Source organism: Nicotiana attenuata, chromosome 1 (assembly GCF_001879085.1).
Source record: "Nicotiana attenuata strain UT chromosome 1, NIATTr2, whole genome shotgun sequence".
Lineage (NCBI taxonomy): Eukaryota > Viridiplantae > Streptophyta > Magnoliopsida > Solanales > Solanaceae > Nicotiana > Nicotiana attenuata.
In genome coordinates, this window is record NC_031989.1 from 106461519 (window position 1) to 106481162 (window position 19644).

Consider the following 19644-nt stretch of genomic DNA (forward strand, 5'->3'; position numbering starts at 1 on the left):
GCAGAAGGATACAACATAACTTTGAATTGGAAGATATTGTCGCGCATTTAGTTGATGTCCCTAAGAAGTGAACGGACCAGTATAATTGGTAAATGAGCACGGGCTCATGACGGGTTATGAATGACGCAGTGATTGTGCCTCGTGCAGCGGCGTTGATAGATGTCGACGTGTAATCTCCATAGGTAGGTTATCTCATGTGAGCAGGTCAGCGGTCATGTGGTTGGCAAAGCTTCTGCGAAGAATCCTACTGGCTAGTTGGTAAGGAGGTCGGACATGTGAATGTGGTCAATGATTCAGAGTATTCATAAATGGTTCACAGAAAGATTTCGAGGAGCTTGGCGGGTTGGTTGTGCTAGATCATGTCAACAATGGAGAAAGAATCTTGTTGGATTCCAGAGTTGCGTAATGGTGGCTTCAAGCTAAGTGGGAGAGTCCCACTGCCTACGATTGGGTTGTATGATTATCTTCTTGTGAGGTTTCGGGTTATCAGTGTATTGGTAAGTTGTTTCGGCTAAGGAAAGAGAACATCAATAGTAATTTGAGCAAAGGAATTGAAGAATGTGTTCTATAATTGGCATCATCGATTCATGTTCGAGCTTCGGGAAGACTCAAGAATTATGCTTCGCGTAGAAGTGAGTTGTAAGGAAGGTGATTCGGCCGGGTGCTTCTTTGAGAGGGTGGTCATGGGCTAGCGGAGCCTTGCAATTGATTATATTCGGGACCATGTCAGAGTGGGTGACTCTCAATAACGGTCCTAGTGAATTCAAAGGTTAAAAATGCGGTGCCTAAGGATTCAAGCCCGCAATGTGTTTAGGAATCGGGCTTGTGAAGCAGCTTATGATAAGAGGCTCAGAATGTTCTATAATGTTTTGACTTGCAGTATAGCATTGGGAGGAAAAGGAGAAAAAGACTTCGGATTCGTGGAGGAATTATCAGAATGGATGTACCAATCGAGATGCGAATATGCGCACAAGGAAGGTATGAGATGGTTCGTGGGATTTGGGACAGCATGGCCTCGTGTTACAAGGCCACTCGGGTTGAGTGCGCTATGTGTTGAATGAAGTTATTATTGTTCTAAGGCAATTAAGGATAAATTAGAAGAGGTTGGATTGGTTAGCCATGATTGAATTGGCATATTGGTGGCAGTGATCCGTTCCTTCAGCGTGATTAAGTTATGCAAGTGATTTGCGATGGTACGTGTGAGGCTTGACGGCCGTCGTAATTGAATTAATTCGGAAGTATTCTAATATTATGGCCTGCTATGTGTAGGCGGATCCCCGGAAAGGGCTATGGTGGCTTAGGCCACTACTTGAAGAATTGCATCTTCTACGGTTGTGAGAATTCACTAGTGTGTTGCTATGGTTCTCTTGGAATGAGTTAAGTAAAAAGCTTCCATGTGAGGAAGTGTTTACCATGTTAGTGGTTCAGGAGTTGTGATGAAATTCTTGTACTATCGCATGTTGGCTTGTTAAGGTGCAGTGAGCGGTATGAAATTTGAAAGTGAGGATCAAGGTTGCGGTCTGGTGTTGACAAGGATGTCACGAGCTCGGATGAGCATGAAAGGGGTTTGAATGATTAGAGTAAGCTGGTATTGTCTTCAGCATCTCCTGGGATCGGTGTTTTGTGGAAGAGGCTTTGCATCCTGGTTATGGATTCTTGATCGTTTTTCAGTGTTTGTGCGGCCGGTGATATGGATGTGCAGACTTGTTATCTGTTACGGAAGATCGTAGGAGCGTGTCCCACGGGAAGATTGTATAAGTGTGGCATGTAGCTACTTGATTGATTGAAGAATAAAACCAAGTATGAAGATTGTAGTGATATCACTAATTTGAGAATTTATGCCTGGAGGGCACTCGGTTTATTGGGTTGTGGACAGTGGAGGATTACTTCGTTTATAATGGTTGTTCTTGTGTGTTATGGGAAAAGGGGGTTATTATGGACCCAGAAAAGGTTATTGGCCTAGTTCGGTACGATCAGTATCGGCTTGAGGTCTGTGGATGGATTTAAATATGAATATGGGCTCTATATCAGGCCGAATGTGTTCGTTTCAGCATAGCTCTCCTTATGGAGGAGTATTCGGACGTTGGATGTTAATTCGCCGTCGGCTATTTCATGTAATGCTATATTGTGCCGTGTGAGTTACGAAACAGCTTGGTAAATTTCTTATGTGTTGAGGTTCCGCGTAGCGATGGTGTTATGTGAGCAAGATGGCTCTTTAGTTTCAGAACATATATCGCACCTCAGTTGTGCTTGAATTTGTTAGCTTATGGCGCTATATGTCCCCTCAGGGACGGTATTATGCACTTAGTGTGCTTGTGACCGATATTCGGCATTTTGTGGTAATGAGCAATTTAGCTCGATGTGTATCTCCTTATATAAGTTTTATGTGCGGATCAGGTTGCGCGCCGCAATAGGGTGATGATAATTATAGTCCCTTATATATTCTATTCTATGTGTTTTGTTCCCCATTTTCTGAGGGAAGTTCATATTAGTTGCGCGAGTAGAGGAGTCCCTCCCAGAACTCGTCTTTCTCATGCATCGCGTTCGAGTTGGTAGCCTATTGGAACATTGTGGCATCATTTGAGACTTTTAGTCATGTCTGGGGTGGCTTGTTGCCTGAGCAGTTCGTATTGGGTGAGACAAGGTTATTGGATCTAGGATCAGTGCAATAGGATTGTATGGAGTATATTAAAGAGCAAAGATCATTATTTGGGTTCAGAATGAAGTGATGCTCTTGTCAGGAGTGTAGCCTCAATGATTTGTTGACTTGGCAGTCCTCCATCGTGGCAGTATTTTAAGAGCTGGAACGAGAGTTACATGTATCATGCGGTGCATTGTGAGCATCAGATTCCGGGAAAGTCGGCTATTATGGTCAGAGAATGCCATTATGGTCCAGTTAATGACGTGGTGCATAGTGTGAATTCAGCAAAGGTATGCAATCTTGTATCGGTGCATCATGTGGTGATTTATACGGTGTTCTTATATTGGAAGCATGCCTGGCAGAGAATTTCGGATGTTGAAACTGGGCTCTAAGGCTCATTTGTTTGGATAAAAGAGAATATCTTCAGATTTGCTCGAGCTAATGTGCTCAACTGAGTTGTGGCAGCACGGGTAGGTGCAGAAGGTGTTTAATTGTGATTTCAGACAACTCCAGCGCAGTTCTTAGCACGTTCGAGGACGAAAGTATGTTTAAGTGGGGTAGAATGTAACGACCCGACCTGTTGTTTTGAGCTCTAGCGCGTCGTTCAGTAGTTTGAGGCCATGAGCAGTTTCATTTCAAGTATTATGACTTGTACACATGGTCGGAATTGAATTCCGGGAAGTTCGGAGTTGATTTGGAAAGAGAATTCTCATTTCGGAAGCTTTAAGTTGAAAGAAATGACTAAGATTGGATATTTGAGTAAACGACCTCGAAATCGGGATCGAAGGTTCCATCATGTTCGTATGATAATTTCGGACTTGGGCGTATGTCCGGATCGGGTTTTGGAAGACCCGGGAACGTTTCGGCACTTATTGTGGAAGTTAGCATTTTTGGAAGAATTTCATAAGTTTGGATTGAAGTGCATTTTAGTGTTATCAATGTCCGTTTGGGATTCCGAGTCTAGGAATATCTCCGTATGGTGATTTTGGTATTGGGAGCGCGATGGAAGTGAATTCGGTGGTCCGTGGGTCATTTTGGAGTCATTTGGCTAAAGATAGAAATTGGAAGGTTTTTGAGAAGTTTGACCGGAAGTGGACTTTTTGATATCGGGGTCGGATTCTGATTCCGGAAGTTGGAGTAGGTCCGTAATGTCGAATATGACTTGTGTGCAAAATTTGAGGTCAATCGGACGAGATTTGATAGGTTTCGGCATCGAATGAAGAAGTTTGAAATTCTAAAGTTCATTAATCTTGGATTGGAGGGCGATTCATGATTTTAGCGCTGTTTGATGTGATTTGAGGCCTCGAGCAAGTCCGTAATGTGTTATGGGACTGGTTGGTGCGATTGGACGGGGTCCTAGGAGCCTCGGGTGGATTTCGGATGGTTAACGGATCAAATTTGGAATTTAAAGAAGAAATGAAGCAGTTGCCTTCTGGTGTAACCGCACCTGCAAGGCTTGGGCCGCAGGTGCGGAGCCGCAGAAGCGGCCTTTGTGTCGCAGAAGCGGAAATGGACCGGCTAGGCTGGGACGGCAAATGCGGTCATTTTGCCGCAGATGCGTGACCATACATGCGGAAGGAGAGGCGTAGATGCGAAAGTCGAGGGCTTGGAGGAGGACCGCAGAAGCGGATTGTAGGTCGCACCTGCGGAACCGCAGAAGCGGTCAAGTGACCGCAGGTGCGGAAATGCTAGAGGCAGTGAGGTTCTTTTAAATCGGGGGTTGGGTTCATTTCAACCCCATTTCTTCCATTGCAGCCGATTTTGGAGCAACTTTGAGGTGCCATTTTTACCACCAAGCATGAGGTAAGTGGTTTATGTTAGTTTGAGTTAAATACATGATTGTATATGGATTTGAGCATGGAAATATGTAGGAATTTGGGATTTTGAGAAAGACCTAGAAATTTTGTATTCTTGGATTTTAACCACGATTTTGGACATGAAATTAAGAGTAAATTATATATTTGAGTTCGTGAGATTATGGGTAAACTTTACCTTCGAAAAATTTCGGAATCCGGGCGCGTGGGCTCGAGGGCATTTTTGTCAACTTTTCGATTGGGGTTTGGAATTCTTATAAATTGGATTATTATGAGTAATTGAGCATATATTAATGGATTTGCATAATTATTGACTAGTTTTGGAGCGTTATGCATCAATTTAAGTCTTCGGAAGTGAGTGGAATGCCGGTTATGGAACTTCGGAGCGAGGTGAGTCTCCTTTCTAGCCATGTAAGAGGGAATTGTCCCCATAGGTAAATTAATTGCATATGTGCTTCTATTTGTGGGGGCTACATACGCACGAGGTGACGAGAGTCCGTGCGTAGCTACTATTATGTTTAAGTCCGGGTAGTCTAGGACCCAAAAACATGCTATACTTGGAATCTTTGTAATCTTATTGACAGTTGGAATTGCTTAAGTCACATCGACTTAGTAAATGAATTTCTAGAAAGATTAAACTTCATTTTCTTGAATTGTTAAAAGAGAATTGGCTTTTCCTTGGAAAATTGTTCCCTGATGAATTCCTGATTGACTGATTGTTGTGTTTATTTATATTTGACCGCGTCGCATGTACGATTCGCGAGCGGGGTAATAGATGCATCTATGGTTCACGCCATTCGACCCTTTGGCAGTGCACAGTTTAAATATTGTTGGGTCGGGCCGTACGTCCTCGGCATGATTTGCGCATGCTTGTATTGCTTGCCTTGAAATTTATTGAAGTTGATATTGCTTCTTCCCGGCTTGAAAATATATGTATAAATGATAAAAAAGGAATTTAGGAATTTCACATAAAAGAAAGAATTGTTTACTTGCTTCACTCTATTGAATTACAATCATGTTTATATAAATTCTCGACTTGTCACATTATTGATTTATCATTATTGGACCACTAGTAAGAGTCGAAGTCGACCTCTCGTCTCTACTTCTTCGAGATTAGGCGGGATACTTACTGAGTACACGTTGTTTTCGTACTCATGCTACACTTGCTGTGCATTTTTGTTGCACAGGCACATGCATCTCTAGCGGCCTAGTGGGCGTAGCAGCATGGTTGATACGGAGACTTAGGTGAGCTGCACTTCTCGAGACGACCCGCAGCCAGCAGAGTCTCCTCCAGATTTCCATATTTACTTTCTGTCCTATTTGTATTCCGGGCAGTTGTTGTATTATATTGTTTCCTAGAGATAGCTCATGCACTTGTGACACCGGGTTCTGGGATGGTTATGAGATTGTTCAGTATTAAATTTGCTAAAGACATCATCTTATTTCAGTGAATTTCATAATTTATTGTTTAATGTATAAAAGGAATGATTTCAATAAGTACTAAAATGAGAATTTAATTAATTTCTTGGTGTTGGCTTGCCTGACAACGTGTCCGGTGCCATCACGACCCTTAATGGATTTTGGGTTGTGACAGCCACAGTGAACAAAAATGATGGAATCACAAACAGCCCCTCGGGCAAAACATCACTCATATACAACCCCTCGGGCAAACCTCACAGTCACTCGTATATAGCCCCTCGGGCATACCTCACCATCACTCACACTCAAGGTACCCGCGCTCACTGGGGGTGTGCAGACTCCGAAGGGGCTCCTTCAGCCCAAGCGCTATAACAAGCCACTTCGTGGCATAAATCAATCAGGCGGCCTCACTCAATCATGAATCAGTAACAACATGTTGCGGCGTGCAACCCGATCCCATAAATATCTTCACAAATCAGGCCCTCGGCCTCACTAAGTCATAAACCTCTCGAGCCACTCGGGCACTCAGTAAAAACAGGATACTCAGCCCAAAACAACATTTATATGCATAAAAATAGAGTAACAAAGACTGAGTTATGAAATCAATAAGTATAACATGACTGAGTATAGAATTTCAATCAAAAACAGTGAGAGGATAGTAAGAAAAAGGCCCCTCAGGGTCCAAACAACTCTAGCACAAGGCCTAAACACGGTGTTCAACCCAATTTATATAAACTCTTTCTAAAACATATAAGTATAATATAGTTTCAACCAAATATGCAGTTTTACAGTTGCTACGGGACGGACCAAGTCACAATCCCAACCGGTGCACGCCCACACGCCCGTTACCTAGCATGTGCATCACCTCAAAATAGTAAAACGATACGAAATCCGGGGTTTCATACCCTCAAGACTGGACTTACAACTGTTACTTACCCCAAACCGATCAAATCTCTACTCCGTGATGCTCTTGCCCCTCGACTCGGCCTCCAATCGCTCCGAATCTATTCACAACCAGAACAATACCATCAATATGCGTTAATGGAATGAATTCCACAAGAAAACCTATCAAATTATGCACAAATCCCGAAATCCACTCAAATCCGGCCCCCGGTCTCATGTCTCGGAATCCGACAAAAGTCACAAAATTAGAAAGCACTTTCACTCACGAGTCCATACATACAAGATTTATCGAAATCTGACTCCACTTGACCCCTCAAATCCTCAATCAAACTCTCCAAAAATCCCAAGACCTAACCCCTCATTTTCACCCTTAATCTCCACTAATACATGATTAAACAACGGAAAAGTACCATAAACACGAGTATTAGGGCTCAAATAACTTACCTCAATGAAAACCCCCTTGAATCCCTCTTCAAATCACTCCCAAAAGCTCCAAATCCGAATAAAAATGGTGAAGAACGACCCAAAATTCGTGAAGTGTGCAATATATACCTTCTGCCTAGGCTTTCCGCACCTGCGGTCAGAAAAGCGCACCTGCGGTGCCGCTTCTGCGCCAAAAAGTCCTCATCTGCGGAAGTCACTTATATCCCCAAAACCGCACACACGCTCCAGGTCTCGCACCTGCGGGCCCGCAGATGCGACAAAACCTCCGCATTGCAACTCCTCTCCTGGCCCTCCATTTCTGCATATGCGGCTTCCCCACCGCACCTGCGACCTCGTACCTGCGGTCCCACTCCGCAGGTGCGGTTAACACAGAATTAGCAGCTTCAGCTGCATTTTCCAAGTTTCAAACTCTCCGTTAACCATCTGAAATCATCCCGAGGCCCTCGGGACCTCAACCAATAATATCAACAAGTCCATATCAACATACGAACTTAGACGAATCTTTGGAACACTCAAAACAACATCAAAACGCCAAATCACCCTCGGATTCAAGCTTAAAAATTTCTAAACTTCTAAATTCCGCAAACGAAGCCGAAACCGTAAATCAACTCCGAATGACCTGAAATTTTGCACACACGTCACAAATGACACCATGAACCTACTCAAATTTCCGAAATTCCATTCTGACCCCGTTATCAAAATTTTCACTTCCAACCAAAATCACCAAATTTTCAATTTCGCCAATTCAAGCCTATTTCTACCACGGACCTCCAAATTACATTCCGAACGCGCTCCCAAGTCCAAAATGACCTAACGGAGCTAACCGAACCATAAAAATCCATATCCGAGATTGTTTACTCATAAGTCAACATCCGGTTGACTTTTTCAACTTAAGCTTCTAAATAGGAGACTAAGTGTCTCATTCCACACCGAAATCACTCCGGACCCGAACCAACCAACACGATACGATAAAATATAACTGAAGAACACATAAGGAAGCAGAAATGGGAAAAACGAGGCTATAACTCACGAAAGGACCGGACGGATCGTTACATTTGTAGATTTACAGATGTCCAAATAGCCTTGGATACCAGAGTGGGTTGTGAGTCGAGAGTTTACCTTGCATCTAAATATTCATTTTAGTTTTTCTATAGCTAATTACGGGCAGGAGGAGATTGGGGTTGTCAATGATAAGGAGATGTAACTGAGGCCTCATTTGTTTGCACTTAATGGAGGTCTGAATCTTAATCATTCAGATCTCAGACATTAAGTGCGTTTGTTTTTAAAGTCTGAATCTTAATTATTCAGATCTTAACCATTAAGTGTGTTTGTTTTTTTTTACTTCACAACCACTTAATGGGTCTGCATAGATCTGTATGATTAAGATCTATAACAGAGACTTAATTCATTAAGATGCTATCGCATATTCATTATTAACTGCGGCCACCGCCTACCATTATCAACTACCACCATGTCACCACCACCACCACCACACCCCCCCCACCACCACCACCACCACCTCCACCACCACCACGCCACCATCATCCTCAATCATAGCCTCCATTATCAACCATCACCACATACTATCCCCACCACTCCGACCACCATCGTTCTTACCCATAATCAACACTCATCCGCCTCATCTACCATAACTGACCACCTCATCACCATCAACAACTACAACCGGCACTGCCCATCATTATAACCTACCACCACCCACCCACCAGCTTCCTCAATCACAACTACTACCACCACCCGACACTATTAACTATCACCACCCACCACCACCATCCTCAATCATAATCGCCACCACTACTAATCACTACTAACTACTAGCATGAACCACCATCATCAACCAAAACTACCACCAACCACCGCCTCTAGTTTGCATTCACCCGTTAGCCATCACCACCAACAACTATCATATTTTAAAAATATATATAATTTATTGATAGAATATTATATTAGTTAGTATATCATTTGAATTTTATGTTTATTAATTTTCAAATAAAGATAATTTTATACATTCAGATGTTAAAAATCAAACAGTTTTAATTATTTCTATTCAGATCTTAATACACATCTTAATATATTCATATTCAGATGTCTTAATCTTGATACACATCTTGATATTCAGATGCGTATTCAGATTCAGACGTCTTAATCTTAGAAAAAAAACAAATGAGGCCTGAGTAGGCGGCAGAGAATAGAGGAGAGAAAAAGGAAAATGATGTAACTAAATCCCCTAATTTAAGACACTAATAATGGATTTGTACATAATTTATAAGTAATCCTTGTTTAGGGTGAGTAGTATACAAAACTAGGACAATTTTGGTAAATAAGTTTCAAATATTGTACAGGAAGGAAAAAATCTCTACTTTAATCAAGAAGGATTTCGTAATCTTAAAGATTTATTATAGTATTCTCAAAACATTTTTTTATCTGCTTGACTATTCTTTGCTCAATTTTTAATATCTCCGTTCCCTTTTTTATATATTCGCAGTTCGAGTTTTTTTCATAGCGGTGTTCGAATTAATTTGCATGTACTTATATAGTTGAGTAACCGCTATGTCTCATCAAAACATGAATTAGATTAAAAAAAGTTACTCAATATTGAGATTTAAACTCTAGTCAACTATCATTTTTATTATGCTTCAATCCCACTTCCCTTATTTAGTTTCATTTACTTTATTTTATTTAATTAGAGATATTTGTGCCGGATAATGGAATATATATCCAATGTTGCCTTTACTTTTCTTACTCGGTCAAAATAGCACTATGCAATCACAACGTGAAATGTGCCGCTGATATTGTTTGACTATACTTTCTTATTGCCAAAAGCAAAATGTGATTTGTGAATATACAAAACAAAATGTTGTAGTTGATCAATTGATTGTACCTTAGTTTTTCACCATTTAATTTACTCTAGCCTTATCAAGTTACCATAGTGAATTTTTTTTTTTTTATCTCTTAGAAAGAACGGCTAAACGATCAGATTTAATTGCTCTAATCATTATTTGTCACAAGCTGAAGTAGTATATTTTCATCAATGAGATCCTCATTATAAAGAAACAAAGCTTATATTCTCAAAATGTAACGAACAACATTATATAAGGGTGTCAACAATTTTATTATGATTCATTCTCGAACATTTAAATAAGTATTATTCCCTTTGGTTCATACTAAGTGATTTTTTGGTCTTTTTATTTTGATCAGAAATAAGTGTCCTTTTATATAATTAAGAAGGTATTAACTTTATATTTTCATAATTGCCCTTATATACATATTCGAATGTGTCAAGTCATCAATATGCAAATTTTAATTAAGGGTAATTTAGTCAAAATATTTTTTCTCTCTAAGAGTTAGTATTTTCTTAGGGGATGTATCAAAGGCCAAAAAGTCAGTTATTATATATTGGAGGTAGAGCCGTCAATATGGCTTGGCCCGTAAGGCCAGCCCAGCCCAGCCCGTGATTTAGCAGGGTTGGGCTAGAATTTTTGGAGCCCGTTTAAAAATAAGGCTTTTAAGCCCGGCCCGAGTAAGCCCGTGGCCCGTGAAGCTTGACTGAGGCTGGGCCGAGCTGGCCCGTGGGCCTAATAAAATATTTATTAAAATATATAAAAAATAAAAGTATACTGCCTTTAGAGATGGAAAGTCAGAATATGATCTTTACTAAGAAGAACCAAAATTTGATCTTGAGAAGTTTCATGAGATGCATGTTGTCATGTATTGGAAGAACCATTCTAGAAAATATCCCGACCTTTCAATGATGGTGCGTGATGTACATAGTATTCTTATTACTATTGTAGCATCGGAATCAACATTTAGCATTGGTGGCGTGTTCTTACTAAGTACAGAAGTTGCATTTATTATGAAAATGTCCAAACACTTCTTACTACTCGAAATTTGCTGCACAGGTTTTCCCAAACTCAAACCGGTAAATTTTTTTTTACGTGAATTTAAGTATTATTAATTCTTAAAATTTAATGATTTTTAATATTTAACTAATTAATATTGCATATGAATTGTAGATGTAGATGAAAGCGAATATGTTAAGACAACCTTGTCACAAGCGGATTCAAATGTGTTTGATGAAGATGATGTGTTGGATATCTCATAAGCATCATGAACGTTCTCTTGAATAGTTTGTTTTAAGTTTTGACTTTTAGTGAATGAAATATAGTCTTGTCTTTTACTTTTTTAGTGTTTATTGTGATATATTGGAACAATATAAAAAGTTATTAAGTTTGCAAATTTTTTCCAATAAGATATTTTTTAACTTTTAAATAATTATCTTTTTTTAGGTCAGAACTTAAAGAAAAAATATAAAATTATATTTTTTAAAATGATGGGCCGGCCCGTGGGGGGGCCGCGCCCACATAGGGCTGGGGTGGGCTGACCATTATAAGGCTCATCAAAATGGTGGGCTAGCCCAGTCCAGCCCGTCAATTGCTAAAGCCCACGTGGGCCCAGCTGGGCTAGCCCGGCCCGGCCCATATTGACAGCTCTAATCGAAGGGAATATTTTTTAACAAGGATAAAGCTAATACGTTATGAATTTTTTATTATATAGAAACATGTATATTTTATTTAATAAAATTACGTAGTATTTTTTATTAAAAGAATTACGTAGTTAGTTCTTTAGATGCGATATTCGTTCTTTAGGAAAAAGAACTAAGGTTCGCCCATTAGTCATTAGATTAAGAAAAACAAAAGAAAAAGCATAAGAAAAAGAAAGGGCCGACAGAAGAAAAGCAAAGAAATAAAGAAAAGAAAAAAGAGAGAAAGGAAAAGCCATATAACCATGATTAAATCCACCGCATTTTAAACCACAGACCGCCATTTTGACACGAATTTGTATGCAAAAAAGTTGAAAAAAGAAGAATGAAAGAACAAACATTAAAATGAAAACAAGAATTCCAAGTTCTGTTCATTTTTTCCCCCTTCTTCTATTATTCTTCCAGTTTTAGTACAGTGACCAAAACAAGAATCAATATTTCATGGCCAAACCAAAGAGAGTGTACCAATCTTGGAAAGGGAACAATGTAAGGTTTTTTCTAGTCCATATGTTTATGTTATACATTATAATGTAAACTGTTGTGTAGTGTATTCTTTCATTTTCTTTCTAATTAAGCTCATTGTTTTCTAACTAATTGGGTGTTCATATATTGTGTTAAAGTTCAATGGGTTGGTTTTACTTTGTGGAACTTGATCTGGATTTTTGTTGCTTTACTTGTTTGTCTTCAACAAGAAATTAAAAGAAGATTTGGCTTGTTGGGGGTTGCTGGTTTGAGTTGTACTTTTTGTATAATTCTCGGCCAGCTTGCACGTTTCTCGACTATTGCATCACATACGTCAGCAGGGGCGGAGCTAGCATGCCGAATATGGGTTCGGCCGAACCCATTAGCTTTAGTCTAAACCCTTTGTTTGTTTTAAGACAATGTAAGAATTCATTAATTCAGAACCTAGTAACTTAATCGAACTACAATTTGAAACCCATAAACTTTAAATCCTAGTTGCACTTCTGCCTACCAGTTACATGGTAACTTTGTCCGCCAAGGTTTAGGCAAATGGAAAGAAATCACCCGGTGTCTCTTGCTTCCAATAAGAATTAAACACGAGACCTCATAGTTCTCCACAACCAGTAGGACACACCCTTGGGTGCTGGATTGAGTTGTATTAGTTCATTATTTCTTTTGAGCTTAAGATTATGCACATTGGAGAGAATATACTTTGATTTTGTTGTAGTAAAGCTAATGGGTTTTTTAGGGACATGAGTATTTGGTGTGCATAAATTGTATATGTTTTTTAATCTAATTTGGAGGAATTTAATCTGGGTTTTTGTTGCTTTACTTGCCAGCTTTCAACCAGGAAAAAGATTTTATCTTGTTGTGTCGCTGGATTTAGTTGTACCAGTTGATTATTTTGTTTGAGCTTAAGGATCATGTATGCCTTAATATAATGTATCCTTTAATTTTTTTAGCCTTAATATAAAGTATCCTTAATTTTTTTTTAACTAGCTAATGGTTTCTGAAGGGTATTGTTAATTGGCTGTCTTTATATTGTGCTTAAAGTCTATAATTTGGTGTACTTCAGCGGAATTTGATCTAGGTTTTTTTTCGCTTTAATCACCGGTCTTGGACAAGGTATGAAAATTTGGTCTTTTGGATTGCTGGATTAGTTGTATTGGGTTTATCACATGTTTGAGCTTAAGGATTTTGGCGTCTTACGTACTGTTTCTTGTTTGTTGACGGGATGATGATGTACAAGTAGTAAGGCTATGCTGGATGCCACTTGAAGTTACTGCGAAGAAGCGAAATATAGTGGCTGATAGTCTCTGTTAGTTATTTAGGTTTCAATGAACAATTTGGCACTGTTGTGGATTTTCTACACGTAGGTGAAATGTGATCGCACAGGTAATAAGTCTTAAGTAGAGTATCGTTCCATGAGGACTAGGTAGCAACTAAGGAAATTATTTTAACCTCGACTTTATTTGAACTATTGAGTTGGTTGTAGTTTTGTACCAAAACGAACTAAAACTAGAAACAACAAAAACAAACTAATATGTTAAGAACCTATCATGGAAAACCTAAGGCAGTCGGCTTCACCAATTGCCTGACCTGGCAATCACTAGTTTGATGATGTTATTATTTGAATGAGCTGCTATTGTAGGATTTATTCTTCTCTGACGTTGTGTTGGCGTTTAACTTTGTTTTTGGGTAATGTTTGTAATCTGCAGAAATTCTTATTTGATGGGAGGCTGATATTCGGACCAGATGCTAAGTCACTGATTGTCACCTTTACGCTTATCCTTGTCCCTGTTGTTACATTTTGCGTATTTGTTGCAAGAAATCTTGTTCACGAATTCTCAACAGGAAGTACAGGATATGCAATTATGGTCTTAGCAATTGTCTTCACAATCTATGTTAGTTCACTTCCCTTTATTGGGCCTGTAATATTCTATCGTTTGTGGGGCAGAGTTCGGCTAAATACTTCATTTCCTTCTTACTTTCTGCTAGCAGATACTGTTAAACTTGTGACCATCACACTTTGAATTACTTAATTATATTATATCTAAACACGCCCCTTCATGTCTGGGCCTGATTCTTTTTCATGGACCAAACATGTGGAAATATTTCTCTTTGTTTTTTTAGGTGGTGGTGAGATTTAACAAAAAATCTCTTGCCTACTCCGATACCATGTTGAACTGTGTGACATCTCATCTAAAAGCTTTAACTTTTACAAAGAACAAACACTTTAGTTAGTACATTTGTAGCTGCAATCCCCTAGTGCCGTCGTGCTTTCTTCTGTTGTTTTATTAGTACTTCATAGTCTTGATATCGTGCTGCTTGTGATAGGTCTTCTTGCTTCTACTTGCAACATCAACTAAGGATCCTGGCGTTGTTCCACGGAATTCTCATCCTCCAGAGGAATTGTTAGGTTATGATTCTTCAGCTTCCAATGAAGCTGGTGGGAAACCTTTGCCTCGCACCAAGCAAATCCTAGTCAACGGTCTGCCAGTGAGAGTTAAATATTGTGAAACATGCATGTTGTATCGTCCACCAAGATGCTCTCATTGCTCAGTATGTGATAACTGTGTGGAGCGGTTTGATCACCATTGCCCTTGGGTCGGTCAATGCATTGGAAAGGTAATGGAACTTCCTTCTCTACAACTCTTTTTATAACTACTTTTATGGTTTCTTAAGGAGAAAAAAGTGGTACGCTTTCCCTGTTTGCTTTGTATCAGTTGCTTATGTGGTTGTAAAAAAAAGGTCTATGAGGAAGGACTCCACCTTTCTACTTTTAGCTGCTCCTTCACTGCCTCTTGAGACTCGTTTGTTTCTTTTTTGGTGACAGCGCAACTATCGTTGCTTCTTCCTATTTGTTTCGTCAACTGCTCTCCTCTGTGTTTACGTCTTTTCCATGTCGGCGTTATATCTTAAGCTTCTTGTCGATGATTATGGAACTATTTGGAAGGCTATTAAAGTATCGCCTGCATCAGTTGCGCTGATGGCGTATTGTTTTGTTTCACTTTGGTTTGTTGGAGGTCTCACTGGCTTCCATTTGTATCTCATATGTCGAAATCAGGTTAGTCTTTTACACTTCTTATGTCAATATATAATTTAGTTCTGATTTGCTTTAGTTTGCATCTATAATAATTGCAGTACTGCTTTCGTTCATGTATGTTTGATCTTTTTTTGTGTGATGATTATGTTGGTCACAACATGCGTCTCTCAAGCTCCATTATGTTGGAGTCAATAACTAAAAAGTTTATTTGTTTTCGCCTATAGACCACATATGAGAATTTTCGTCATAGAGGACTAAGAGGAGATAACAGGATCAATGTGTATGACCGAGGTTGCACGAACAATTTTCTTGAAGTATTCTGCTCGAGGATAGAACCTTCGAAAAACAATTTCCGCGGATATGTACATGAAGAGGCATTAGAGTCTAGCAAGGTAGGAAACATTCAAGTAACAGAAGTTGATAACTCCGGTGGGGATAGAAGAGTCAAGGTAGAAGAAGATCTTGAGATCGGAGATGATCTCATGAAGATATCCCAACGACGTAACTCTCAAGACATTGGAGATATTAGAGGTAGAGGAAGCGACAGGTCACCCATAAGTCGTTCTGAGCTTGACTTTGGATTTGGTCTGGAGTCGCAGTTTTCGTCCAGATCAGAGAGTCGCCATTCTGGCTGGTGAAGCAGAAGTGACGCGAATTGAACTGATATTAACATCTTTCCAAAGCCATATCTACTGCAATGATTTTGCAGTCACAGTTCCGAGATTTGAAATGTGATACATTAAGGTGGCTAGCCATCAAAATGCATCTCGAGTGCTCCTTCTGGGTAACATTCTTGAACAGTGTTATCAAAGGCGCGCGCTTAAGCTCTTAGAGTTTTTTTTGCGCTTTTCGCCTTTGATAACACTGGCACAGAACATCTTTGTCACAAAACACAGATAATCTGTTGACTTCGATAATATTTTTGCTGGTTATTATTTCTTGAAAGAACTAGGAACATATGTCAAAGGCGTTTGCAAATGTATACATGTAACCATTTTTTTCTGTTACCCTTCTTCCTATATGGGTTATACTGTGAAATTTAGCGGTGGTTCTGCCTTTAATGTCACAAATTGATGATGTGTGGCTTGCTTCAAGCCAAATATTATTGATGAAGGGGGGATAAAAATTAGGGTGTTTTTTCACTTTTAGTCCGCGGCAGAAACTATTTACATTTGGTAGTCGAAAAAGTGTATAAAATTTGTATATAACATATATAATGTTTATATATATACAAAAAATATATACATTATTTTGGTTATATATTATTTTAAGAGCGGCTATACATTGTCGTTTTTCATAAAAATTACAGTTTTGCTCAGAGAAAATGATATTAAAAAAAATGAGTACTATACACAGTTTTCTAGCTAAACTTCTGAATGATGGAAAAGTATTTAAGAAAACAGAGTTGATTTTTGTATAACATTAGTATATTCTTTGGCAACTAGGAAAGAAAAAGAGAAAGGAGAAGTAGGAGGGAAAGAATAAGATTCTAAATATTATCTACCATCAATTTTGCACATTAAATCAGTCCAAATGGAGCATGACTTCTTTCAATTGCCAAAAAGGAAAAAAGACATTATTAAGTTATTGTCTTGGGTATTTGTTGATCGTTTATTGTCCCGGATACAGTCAAATCTTTCTATAACAGTTATTCTTTATAACAACACTTTACTATAACGGCCAAATTTTTTTTGGAACCAATTGTTTATATTATATTATAATATATGTTTTCTATAACAATACTTCACTATAGCAACCAAAAAATATCGGAACAAAAAAGGTTTGACCGTTGTTAGAGCCTTTTAGTAAGAAAATGCATTGCAAACTCAAACTACATATAAACTCTTCGTTCGTGTTAGACTTGTGTGTAATGTAATTTAAGTAATACAAGTATGAAGTATGGCACATTGTGCGAATTATTCGGAATACATCAATAGAGTAAGTAGAATTGAAAAGGTCTCGATAATATTATTGGGAATCTTATATAAATGTTCCAAAAAAGTCCCAACTTACCAACCTCTAGCCATTAATCATAAATTTATCAAAACTAGCCAAACACATATAAAAATTAAAAACTCAAATAAATAAGGTTCTTTCTCTCCAAGAATCACACACAATTCCATATTTTTAAGCGTGATTAGCAACATTAGATGCAAGACGGAAAGGAAATTTCGTGGATTTGGTAGCAAATAAGGTGATGAAATACAAAAAAATATATGTACAAGATTCCTAAAACCAAAGCAAAAAATGACTTTTTTTCAATGGGTATGGTTGAGATTCATTGAAAAAATATAAATGAGTCAATATACAAAATTTGAGGAAGATTGGAGGTGATTTGGACTGATTTAGTTTCAAAATTCTTAGTTAAAATCGAGTTCAAAAAATTCTTCTGCGACACATGTATCAAACACGTATCACGCATGTATCTCATACGCAGGTATACATGGATATACATGTGATACACATTTGATACAAATATGATATATGTTTGATACATAAGTGATACACAGTGTGATACACATATCATTTTTTTCATGTTCATCTTCTACTTCGAATTTTCAATTCAAACCACCTCAAAACTCCACCAAATCATCCCAAAACCGAGATTCAAGATCCTTAAGATGTACCTAATCTATTCTAATAACACCCACTCAAAAGAAAGCAAAAATTTGACCTTTTTTGGCTACAAATAGCTAATTGGCTAATATTGGTAATATTTTAGGAATTGGCCAATTTTTGTAATAAGTTACTTATAAATGGACATAACTGGTATTTTTCCAATATTATTTTCTTCAAAAAAAAAAATATATTTTGTGCCTCATACAACTAACACAAATGTGTGAAAATTCTCTTTGTTTGACAAGTGAGTTTTAATTCATAATTTTGTCTTCATAATTTCCACTTGTCAAACATAAACAAATTCTCTCACTAATAGCCTGTTTGGCCAAGCTTTTTTTGGTCAAAAGTACTTTTTTCCAAAAATTGAGTTGTTTGGCCAAGCTTTTAGAAAGATAAAAAGTGCTTTTGAGGAGAATCAGAAGCATTTTTTTAGAAGCAGAAAAAAGTAGCTTATCTTACAAAGCACTTTCTGAGAAGTACTTTTGAGAAAAATACACTTAGAAGTAGATCTTAAAAGCTTGGCCAAACGCTAATTACTGCTCAAAAGTGTTTTTCAAATTAATTAGCCAAACACAAACTGCTTAGCACCAAAAATATTTTTTTAAAAGTAATTTTTAAAATAAACTAATTTTAGAAGCTTGGCCAACCAGGCTATAACTTTGTGTCAATTGTATAAGATAAAATTGTTATGAAATATTATTTTGTAGTGGATGTCTATAACTCCTAAAGAAGTTACTCCCACTACTCTTCTCCATTATGTAGATAACTCCCACTACTTCTCACCATTATAGTTGTAACTCCCACACCTCCATAACCTCCCCATGATCTTTCCCCATGATCTCAATAGTTAATACCATGTTTATGATATCCCTTTGTATACCTCAATGTCATCCTATAAATAGAGGGTTTTGACATCACATTGTATACACTTGAATACATAGAAGAAATAAGATTCTCTCCTCTCTTCCTCTCTACATTGTTGTCTATTTTATTGTTCTATATTGTTACTTTGAGCTAAGTTTCGTAACACGTTATCAACACGAGTCTCTATCCAATTGAGTTACTACATCTACAAAATTGTCTTACATCAGAAAAAACATATGTCTACTGTGCCTGATATTCCTCTGGAAGAGATGAGTTTTTCTTTTCCATTTAGCAATTTCAAATAATGGTATGAAATATAATAAAAGGAATAACAAGGTTGAGGAGACTAGTACATCGTGAAAAGGCATATAATGCTAAGATACGTTTTCTATTTTTTTTTTAATTAATTTATTTTCTTGTTAGTTTTTCTCAAAGGTTCTTTATTTGTCGGAAAAATTTCCAATACTAAGTATTACTTTGTAAAGTTGAAAATACTTAGATGTAAATTAATTACTACTCCATGTTTTTCTTTCTAATATTTATTGTAAGTTTAGTCTAATCTCTTTCACCTAATGTTCAGGTTAGATGTTATATGAGAATCAGAAGCATATAATGATGCAGCTAAATGTTACATACTAAACCAGAGACCAAAGATGTACATAAATTAAGGAGCTACGCCAGCTTTTGCAAAGTGATTTGAAGAACTTTGATTCCTTTGTTACCAGTAAATAGATACTTATTGTGTAACACATATATGAGTTTACTTTTATTATATTAAAAGTAGTATACCATGAAAGTCTCAAGGGTGAATCTACTTTGGCATATTATGCCATTAATTAAGGATAAGACGGTGGATTCAAGTCCCAACGCACCA

The 19644-nt window shown here is 37.9% G+C and overlaps 1 protein-coding gene across 1 annotated transcript; it reads left to right on the plus strand.

Moving 5' to 3' along the window:
• Positions 11984 to 16427, plus strand: LOC109231698 (protein S-acyltransferase 8-like). Its single transcript, XM_019397340.1, has 5 exons — positions 11984 to 12265; positions 13960 to 14145; positions 14579 to 14869; positions 15078 to 15308; positions 15512 to 16427. The coding sequence occupies exons 1-5, from the start codon at positions 12221 to 12223 to the stop codon at positions 15923 to 15925; spliced, it is 1167 nt and encodes a 388-aa protein (XP_019252885.1). The 5' UTR covers positions 11984 to 12220; the 3' UTR covers positions 15926 to 16427.

Excerpts from the sequence above, each read along its gene's own strand:
- LOC109231698 (XM_019397340.1), top strand. The coding sequence starts at position 12,221 with ATGGCCAAACCAAAGAGAGTGTACCAATCTTGGAAAGGGAACAAT. Across the intron at positions 12,266-13,959 it reads AATCTTGGAAAGGGAACAAT|AAATTCTTATTTGATGGGAG; the intron begins GTAAGGTTTTTT and ends TGTAATCTGCAG. Across the intron at positions 14,870-15,077 it reads TCGGTCAATGCATTGGAAAG|CGCAACTATCGTTGCTTCTT; the intron begins GTAATGGAACTT and ends TTTTGGTGACAG.